At 56.5% G+C, this 9,459-nt stretch overlaps 1 protein-coding gene across 1 annotated transcript; it reads right to left on the reverse strand.

Moving 5' to 3' along the window:
• Positions 1 to 1,439: 1,439 nt before the first annotated feature.
• nelfb (negative elongation factor complex member B) lies at positions 1,440 to 9,387 on the reverse strand. Its single transcript, XM_069183530.1, has 13 exons — positions 9,022 to 9,387; positions 8,314 to 8,474; positions 7,660 to 7,759; positions 7,187 to 7,417; positions 6,607 to 6,792; positions 5,663 to 5,775; positions 5,460 to 5,562; positions 5,067 to 5,162; positions 4,788 to 4,930; positions 4,342 to 4,448; positions 3,870 to 4,011; positions 3,343 to 3,451; positions 1,440 to 2,459 (listed from the first exon to the last, which is right to left on the reverse strand). The coding sequence occupies exons 1-13, from the start codon at positions 9,121 to 9,123 to the stop codon at positions 2,304 to 2,306; spliced, it is 1,749 nt and encodes a 582-aa protein (XP_069039631.1). The 5' UTR covers positions 9,124 to 9,387; the 3' UTR covers positions 1,440 to 2,303.
• Positions 9,388 to 9,459: the final 72 nt, after the last annotated feature.

Genomic DNA, 9,459 nt, shown 5'->3' on the forward strand with positions numbered 1-9,459 from the left:
CGACTTAAACTTTTCTTGTTAAACATAGTGGTTATGGCACAGCTGAAAGTATATCCCGCTAGCGATTAGAGAGGTTTCCCAAAAAGCTCTGCAGTTTCCTCATGCAAAGCTGCTGAAAAGCCACCCATCCCGATTCCTCGAACTCCGCCTCCCCTTGCAGAGCCGGGCCTCCCCAGGCACCGGCCCGCGGGACGGGCACACCGACCCCGCCTCTCCCAGCCCGGGACGGCCTCCTGCTCCAGCTGGCCCGGCTGGATCTGCGGACGGGCCCGGGCGAGGAAGGCAGAGCCGGATCGTGGGGAGTAAGGACCAAGGACCACGCGTTGCCCCGCCTGAGGTTCCCCACGCCCGGGCCGGAGCCGGAACCGGATCCAGATCCAGATCCGGAGAGACGGGCCGGGCGGGACCCTCCCGTGGTGGACGTGCCGCCACCCCGCGGCGGAAGGGGCGCTCCGGCCAGGGGATCAGCCGGCCCCGGAGAGCGCGCGCCCGGGCTAGCGTTCCCGGGGGGCCAGGCGGGCGGCTGGGACCCCGCCCTGTTCGAGGTGACGCTGGTCAGGCGCGACGCCGCGGGGCAGCACCTGGAGACCGTGTGCTGCAGCCCCTGTGCCCCGGAGAGGAAGAGGAGCCGGCCCGAGCCCGAGCGGCCCTGCTGAGCCAAGGACGCTCTCCCCGCTGTCCGAGCTGCAGTGGGGCTCACTGCACTCCCCTTCGCCCCCTCTTTCCAGCGGCTCAGGCTGGCTCCCCTTCCGAATGGGAGAAGGTCCTAGCTTGGTCTTACTCCAGTATCTTCTCACCTGCTGCATGAATACAATAGTTCAGACAACCTGTCGCTTCTAAGCTTCTTTCTTCAGGTACACACATATATACTTACCTAATTGTTAAGGCTCTGGTTTCAGGTTCTAGAACAGCTCCGGTCCCAGTCGGACCAGTACAGTCCATAAAGGGTGACTCCTCCCATCCACAGCGACTGGGATATGGATCAGAAGGGCAGGGTTTCGCGTTCCACAAAGAGGACCCTACCCTGAGCCCTGGTGCTTTCCCTGTCTGCAGAGGGGGCTGGCGCTGTGGGGGAGCTGATGGGCACAGGGAATATTTATTCAAATTCCCTGCCCAGCTGATTGATGGGCAGTGTGCCTGCAAGAGTCTCCCTGGGGAACAGTAGGGCGTCTCTGGGCGCCCCACGCTTCCCAGCACAGGTGCAGCCCTGTTGGAGTGCAACGGGAAACAGCAGGTGTCCCTGACAGCAGGTGAGCATGTGAACACCTGTTTATATTCCAAAAACTCACCCAAACCGAGAAGAAACAGGAGGGACCTTACACAGAGAGTTGTGGGAGTGGGGAACAAGGTTCCCAGTCATGTTGTTGAAGCCGACACCCAGATGGGCCTCCTCCTCCTCCTCCATGACCGTTTTTAGCCTCACAAAAAACACTCCCAAATCTCGAAAAAAACTTTATTTACAGCCTGCTTTCTGCACACACGCACACAGATCTACACTTCTGCACACACAGTCCTAAATCCTACGCACACTTGCCAAAATATGAAAATATACCGTAAACACCCTTCCAACGCTCTGTATTAAAAAAATATACATGCTTGAATATGCGAGGTGTCTGACATACTACAGCTCTACTGAATAATGCCGCTTCAAGTCTGTTAAAACTGCACTTAAAAAAAATCCTGAACTTCATTTTGAGTGAACACAAGAATCAATCGCTGACTGTGTACAGCCGGCCAGGTTCAAAGAATGCGGATTTCGTGGAAGCTCTTCCAGCCCCCGAGTTCCTCCCTGTCCCTGCTCCTGCTGCTCCAATCAGGAGGACAACCGCGTGGGGGGGCCTGAGCGAAAAAAGGCTCTGTTCTCGCCGCACGGCCTCATGGGAAGCGGCGCGGGACCATCCAGAGCACGACAAAATAGCTCAGCTCGGCAAAAAGTAAAAACTAGGGTTTCCCCCGGAATCAGGGAGGCCGCAGAAAAAGCCCATTTTAGCTGTACACTGGAGAAGGAGAAGGGGGGGCTGCTTGGTTTTCAGAGCCGGGGTGACAACCAGCTCTCTTGCACCGAGGCCTTTCAGATGAAGATCTTTTCTCCCCCCCCCCCCAGGGTCTGCAAAGCACAGAATTATAAATTTGATCCCCTCGGTCCTGCGGATCTTTGAATCTGGAGACCCATTACGGCTGAATTGTTAAGCGCTGCCCCATTAATTACCCAATCGGAACAATGAAAAGCCACCTGCGGGCAGCCTGCAGGAAATCCAAGATGTTGAGGCGGCTCCTTACGGGGCCCGGGCCCGCGGGCTCTCTCACAGCGGGGCGGCGCCAGGCCCGGCGGGGGGCACGGAGACCGGGTGCAGCCCCAGGTCCAGAGAGGGGGCCTCCGGGGCCGGGGCGGGGCTCTTCTTCTGGGCGTCCAGCTTCTCCGCCAGCTGGGCGTAGAGCTCGCGCACGGGCTCGCTGCTCTGTGGGGAGAGGCAGGGCCGTGAGTGGAGGGGCTCGGCTCGGAAGGGGCAGCGTGCGCACTAACACGGACATGAGCAAGCTACAAAGGAACAAGTCATAGGTTTATCCCATGCTGGAAAGAGAAGAAAGAAAACAACGTTTCGCCCGTGGAGGCTTCTTCAGGTGTGTCCCGAGAAAGCTACACACCTCATAGCACTGCTTAAGAACGACCAACACAACAAACTAAGGCATGGTGGAGAAGGGTCCCTGGGGGGCAAGTTGTGTTAGAGCAGCAGGGTTGGTGTTCAGACAGGAGCAACAGTATCCATACATCTTGACACAGAAGGCCAAGTGTTCAGTAACGATATGGCTACAGGTGTGGATGAGAACCTGAACCTGTTGGTTCTGGAGCTGGGGAGTCGGTATCTGGGTTCTCATGGCAGTAACTGGGCTTGATTAAACCAGGTGGTGCAGGATCGCCGCTGGATGGATTCTGCTTCACACAGAACACGTGAAAGACAGATGGAGGAGAGAGGGGCTGGGAGATCAGCGCCAGTGACCTTCTGCCATATTTTCCACAAGGCTGCTCCTGCCTCTCGGATTCAGGCTGCCGAACCAGCAGATCGGGGTAAAAATGAGAGCAGATTCAAGGGAGGACCGGTAGAACAAAATCGACAATGAAGCATCGACCTTAAAATACTCCAGCTTCCTGATAGACGCCGTTGACCTTTTCTGAGGATCGGGTCAATATTGGCTTTGAAATCAAGCTCGGGAGTCCAGAAAAGTCCCCAGGCACTTGCCTTGCTCTACCAGCTCCAGTGAATCTGCCCCATGTAGGTCAGGGTGGGAGTGTGGGCACCACCACGCCGCTCGGACAGTCCGCAGCGGGCTGCGTGAGCTCACCTGCTTGGGCGGCTCCAGGGCCTTGAGGAGAGTCTCCAGCCGGGAGGGCAGCACTTTGTGATGCAGGTGCAGCAGCAATCGCAGGATGTGTCTGTGCACGTTCTCCTTACTGGAACACAGGAGCAGTTAGCCAGCGCAGCACAGGGGGACGCACAAGTCCTGACTGCTTGGGGCCAGAACCCTCACCTCCCACCACCCTTCTGCACACAGCTGAGACACAGCGTGCTCACGCTAGCTGACCGATACACACTGCGGACCCAGACCCAGTTACAAAAAGAGGACTGTGGGGACTGTAGTCCCGTGAGCGATGACTGTCAGAGAACCTGAGGCCCGCAGTGCATTAATGGGGTAAAATACCAGAACACTGTGGAAAAGTGGTTCTAATGTCCCGATGGAATAGAAATATTATAGATATCATAGAAAGCTAGCAAAACAGTGAACACACCAAGAGCCTCCCCAGATTCACAGAGCTCCAGCAATAATTCCAATGTTGCCCACCCCTTGTTACCAGGAAGGTGGAGGGATACCTGGAGAAGGAGGTGAGGAGAAAGCCGTCAAAGACGGCGTTGCAGAACTCCTCCGTGCCAAAGTCGTCGGACAGCAGGGTGAGGTGGCCGGTGAAGAGGTGCAGGAAGATGTCGCCCAGCGCCATGTCGTTGTGGGTCTCCGCTGCAGACAGACAGACAGAAACACGGCCTCAGCCAGGGGCGCAGACACTCAGGACTGAGACAGAGCTACAGCCTCAGCCAGGGGCACAGGACCGAGACAGAGCTACAGCCTCAGCCAGGGGCACAGGACCGAGAGAGCTACAGCCTCAGTCAGGGGCACAGGACCGAGACAGAGCTACAGCCTCAGCCAGGGGCACAGGACTGAGACAGAGCTACAGCCTCAGCCAGGGGCACAGGACTGAGACAGAGCTACAGCCTCAGCCAGGGGCGTGACTCCCTACTCTGCAAACACAGCTGTCCAGCTTTCGGCTCGGAGGCCAGAGCTACTCACCCAGGGCGGGCAGCAGCCTCTGCAGGGCGTTCTTGTTCCTCTGCTTGGTGATGTGCAGGACGTAGTACAGCCCCATCTCGCAGGCCACGCGGTTCTCCTGCAGGAACCTGAGAGGGGACAGCGGACCCTCAGCCCACCAGAGCTGCATTACTGAGCCCCAGCTCTTTACAAGGGCCGCGTTAGAAGGATAAGGCCACACGGGTGCACAGACACGCACACGCATGTGGGAAATACATCAGTAGACAAGTGTCCTTATTAGACTGTGCCCATGCCTGCCCCTAGCGCTGAACGGTTAACCCTCTTAAAATTCCCCTTTCATTTCCAGATCGGGTGCCTCACACCTTCCCCTGCGATCTGTCCCCTACACTTCCACTTCACTCTAAACAGGCAGCGTGGAGCACACGAGGCACACAGAGGCAGGTGGGGGGCGGCGGAGAGGCGCTGACTTGGTGTAGGCCTCGGGCAGGGCGGTGGGGTAGGTCAGGCTGCTCTTCTCCTCGGTGGGCAGCCTCTGCTCCACAGTGAAGGTGTAGTCGTCCACCACCACAGACATCATGGCCGGCAGAAACCGGGTCACCACCTCCAGGTCCTAGAGGGAGACAGCACCCGCACAGTCACAGGGGGGGGGGGGGAGGGGGAGACACTCCCCGCTGGCTTGCACACGCGCACCCAGCCCCCCCCAGCCAGAACACAGGCCGGCCGCGAGCGCTGAACTCTGCTCGTACCAGGCGGGGCTCCTTGAAGACCTGGCTGTCAATCATGTCCCAGGCGCCCTGCCCCAGACACAGCATGCGCAGCAGCAGGAGCAGGTCCGGGCTGTCCTGCACGGAGACACGCAGAGAGGACGCTAAGTCACTGAACCAGATTGTGTCTGCAGCTGAGGCAGCTGATGCAGTCAAGACAGCTGAGGCAGTTTAGATACGGTTTATTTTTAACGTCAGAGAAAACTTTCTTTGCAGTGAAGATCAGACTGAAAGCCTACAGACTGAAAGGACGGACAGCTCTTGCCCTGCAGGCCCAGAGGCCAGAATTCCTTTCCAATGAGCAGCTCCTTGCCTCCTGACTGGTTTCTTACCCACGCCAGCTACTTAATCCAGGTCATTAAGGGAAGTGCTCACCCTGGGCAGGGCGTCCTGGCCCAGCAGCTCCTGCAGGTTCCTCACGGTGCTCAGGACCAGGGTGTTGCTGGCAAAGGGGTCACAGAGGATCATGGACAGGTCCCTGAGGAGCACACGGACAGCGGGGGGTCAGGCGGCCACACGCAGCGACACTCCTACCCCCCGAGCACAGCGCCCCCCCACCCCCCGGTCTCCCCGCTCACCCCAGCACTTGCTCCTGCCCTTTCTTGACCCCATCCAGGAAGCCCTGCAGCTCCCTGGCCCGCTTGGCATCCACAAACTTCTCCCGGATGCAGGCGTCCAGGCACCAGGTGAACTGCGGGGGGCGACACAAACAAGCAGGGGGGGGCAGAGCTCTTAGCACTTCATACAGATAAACTAGAAGAGACAAAACGGCCACATCCGCAAAAACAGAGCAATGGGGCCCGAACACCTAACTCGGGGTTCATTTTGAAACTGAAATTTAAAACAGACAAACTGTTCTCCTTAGAACAAGCAATTTTGAGTGTTTGTTAAATATTCATGCCTCAAAGCCCTTTTCCTGCGTTCGGCAAATCTCAGCAAGGCCATTATTCTACAAGAGTGGAACGTCTGAGCTAAAGGCTTTTCTCTGCACTCCTTTACTGAAGGGACTCCTGGGATGGCATTCAAGAAACAGGTCATCACCAGCCTCCAGCCCCATCGAGTCAGTCTTAGGGGGTCACTCAATTCCCCCCCCCCCCTTTTTTTTAAGAGGTGAGAAACACCTGTAAGTTACAGATCAGATAAGCATGCAATCCGTTCTGGGAAGGGTACTCCAAGGCCAAAGGAGTTTCAGATTTTTATCCAGGATGATCTCTGGAATCACTGAAACCTAGAAAACGGACCGTTCCCACTGATCACAGTATAAAAATTGTGCCTGGTGTTTAGAAACTGGGGACCCAAGGGCAAACTCTGAGTCTCGCCGGAATGGAGCTCTCCAGGAGCAGGGCCGGAGACCTCCGATTTCGGCCCCCCGAGATCGCAGGATCTTGCGTCGCTTCGCCGCCGAACGCCGGCACCCGGGATCGTCCGCTCTGTTAATTCCCTACTGGTCGGGGGCGGACACCCCCCGTAAGAGCCGCTATGGGTGTCCACGCTCCAGAAGGAGCAGGCCAGGCGGGCGCACCTTGTGGCAGGGGTCGACAGAGCAGATCTCGCTGACGTCCAGGTCGTGCAGCGACATCAGCAGCTCGGCGCGGAGCGTGCAGTAGTGGACGTTGCGTGTGCGCAGGAAGAGCGTGCGCAGGAACTGCAGCACCATGTCGTACAGCTTCACGCTCTTCCCGATCATCTGGGTCAGCCTGAGCACCACCTGCGCACAGGCGCCACAAGAAACAACACAGGCACCGATTTAGGGAAAAAACCTTCAAAATCCCAAACTCTCGCCCAGGCGCCGCCGAGTGACGGATTTGGGCAGGAAACCGCCTGCCCACAGATACAAAAAAAAAAACGACTCTTTATATGAAAATCATCCTGCCAAACAAAAAGCAATGAACAACACAGCAGAGAGAAGGCATCAGCTTTTCTGTGGGCCACAAGCTTCTGATCACGCGAATCATTCCAGAAATGAGGACACACACGCAGGCACGGGTGCACACACACACTCCCATACAGGCACTCCCACGCACGGGCAAACACGCATACGCAGGCACGCACCCACCCACACACACACACGTGTTCCCCGCGTGCTGCCCCCGCCCCCTCACCTCTCCCTGCCGGCGCATCTTGGGCGAGGGGCTGAAGAAGCTGTGCAGGACAGACAGCTCGCTGCTGAAAAGTGCCGCCTCCTTCTCCACGATGTACTGCTTGAGCAGAGGGGAGACCTCGTCCCCGAACAGGGCCTGGTTATCCTGCCAGATCTGCCTCTTCACCTCCACCGCGCACACCTTGTACAGCTCCTTGTCGGCCATGACCTGCTTCAGCTTCTTCTCCGGCACCTGCAGGGGGGGGGAGAGAGCAGGCAGGCAGGCAGGGCGGGGTGAGGTGGGCTGGGAGACCCCCACCCCACCCCCAGCGTCCAACAGGGTGCAAGCACGTCACCTCAAGCCACAAACCCCAATGAAGAGAGAGACAGACACCATTCCTGCACCCTTTCCAAGACAAAGACAAGAGAAGTGGACAGCCAGAGAGACTGGCCCCACAGAGAGCGGTCAGCGGTCAGCGGTCAGCGCGGACTGGCCTTGGGCAGGTGCTTCATGACTTGCATGACGACCGGCTGGATGGAGGGCATCTTGACCAGGGGGAAGCTCTTCTCCAGCAGCTCCTCCAGCTTGCTGTACCTGAGGGAGACACGGACAGGCGGGGTCAGCCACGCCAAGCAGCGCCTGCAGGACTGGGAGCAAACCAGTGCAGTCCTACACGCGGGCAGCCCTTCCAGTGCGTTCCATTCCAGGACTTTGCTTCAGCCAGCTCCTGGCTGCACACAGCACATTGAAACATCAAGCACACCCCCGCAAAAAAAAACACCACCACCCATACAACAAGTGAAGAGCTGATGGCACCGATGCACAGACTGCAAGCCTGCAGGGGAACAAGTAATAGGTTTATTCCATGCAGAAAAGAGAAGAAAGAAAACACAACGTCTACATGACCTTTGCTTACTACCCTGTCTTCCTCACACCCGAAGAAGGCTCCGTTTCAGCAGGGAACAAACCTATTACTTGTTCCCTTGCAGCCCACACATGATGACGCAGCTGCCCACCTGAGCTACTGCGAGCTGAGAAGCCCTGACGCACTGCACAACCCGGGGTTGTCTCTCACTCCGAGGATACTGTCGAGTTAAACGGTGTAAGACAGCCTGACAGTCAGGCGAGGACCCCCGGCCCACACGTACCGATCGGCGTCCTTGCCCTCGGCGATGACCGCCACCCTCTCCATCAGCTTGTCCCTCAGCTCGTCGAACACCGACTGGTGGAACTCGAGCCGAGGCGTGCCGTGCAGGTCCAGGAACGGGAGAGCCGACTGCAGGGTGGGCAGCAGGATGCCATTCTCCGTCTGCGATCACAGCCAGCAGAGATTGGATCGCGAAGTTACAGAGCGGCGCGGCACGACAGCAGACACAGCATAGCTGAAGCTGGTTAGGGGTTGTGTCTTTTAAAGCAGCATGGTTTTTTTGAATCTCCTGGAGAACTCTCCCAAATACAGTTTGCACATGACCCTTCAAACCACGACACATTCCGTTCTTCAATGACACACGTTGAACAAGCGACTCGAGATTCCCCTCAATGTCATCGTCGCTGTCTTATCAACTCGTTAGTTTGTTTGTTTGTTTTTTTGCTACGGGGACAATTATTTATAACACTAAAACTCTTGCAGCGACAGCGGAAATAAATTAATCAATTTCAACGTCAACAAACAGAGGCGAAAATGCAAAACCCGCACGACATAGCGTCTTAAAAAAACACCCCAAAGTGCATTGAGCTCGGTGCACTCCTGACAGTCGACCCAGTAACTTCTGCACGACTGAAGACTTGCTTAGAAGACGAAATCGAACAGAAATAAGTCTCATGTCCCCCCCCCCTCCTTGATATGCTGCGTTTACCTGAAACTGATCGATGGCTTTCAGGGGCTCAGTGCAGTTGGTCAGTGTTTCTTTAAGATCCTCGCCGTTGGAGATGCCCAGTTCAGGTAAACCCGCAAACATCCTGCGTTGATTGTTTTCTTTTTAAACCTAACCCGGAGTCCGTAAAAGCTTGTAACGCTATCGATTAGAAACTTATGACGCTTAAACCAGAAAAGCACAACTTTCCTTTTTGTTTAAAAGCAACACAGCCTCCTCTTCATCCATTCAAATCGTCAGTGCATTACTCACATTTCCTGTGCCCTGCCTCGTAAACAGTCCCCCGGGTGCACAAGGACGTGGTAACATTGGTTCCGCTATAGACAGAACCGACTATGTTAACACCGATTTCTTCAAGTATACTTACTGTGGCAATCCGAAATCTCCTTTCCAGCACATTAGGAGGGTTGGTGATGATCC

The sequence above is a fragment of the Lepisosteus oculatus genome, chromosome 24, assembly GCF_040954835.1.
Source record: "Lepisosteus oculatus isolate fLepOcu1 chromosome 24, fLepOcu1.hap2, whole genome shotgun sequence".
In the NCBI taxonomy this organism is placed as follows: domain Eukaryota; kingdom Metazoa; phylum Chordata; class Actinopteri; order Semionotiformes; family Lepisosteidae; genus Lepisosteus; species Lepisosteus oculatus.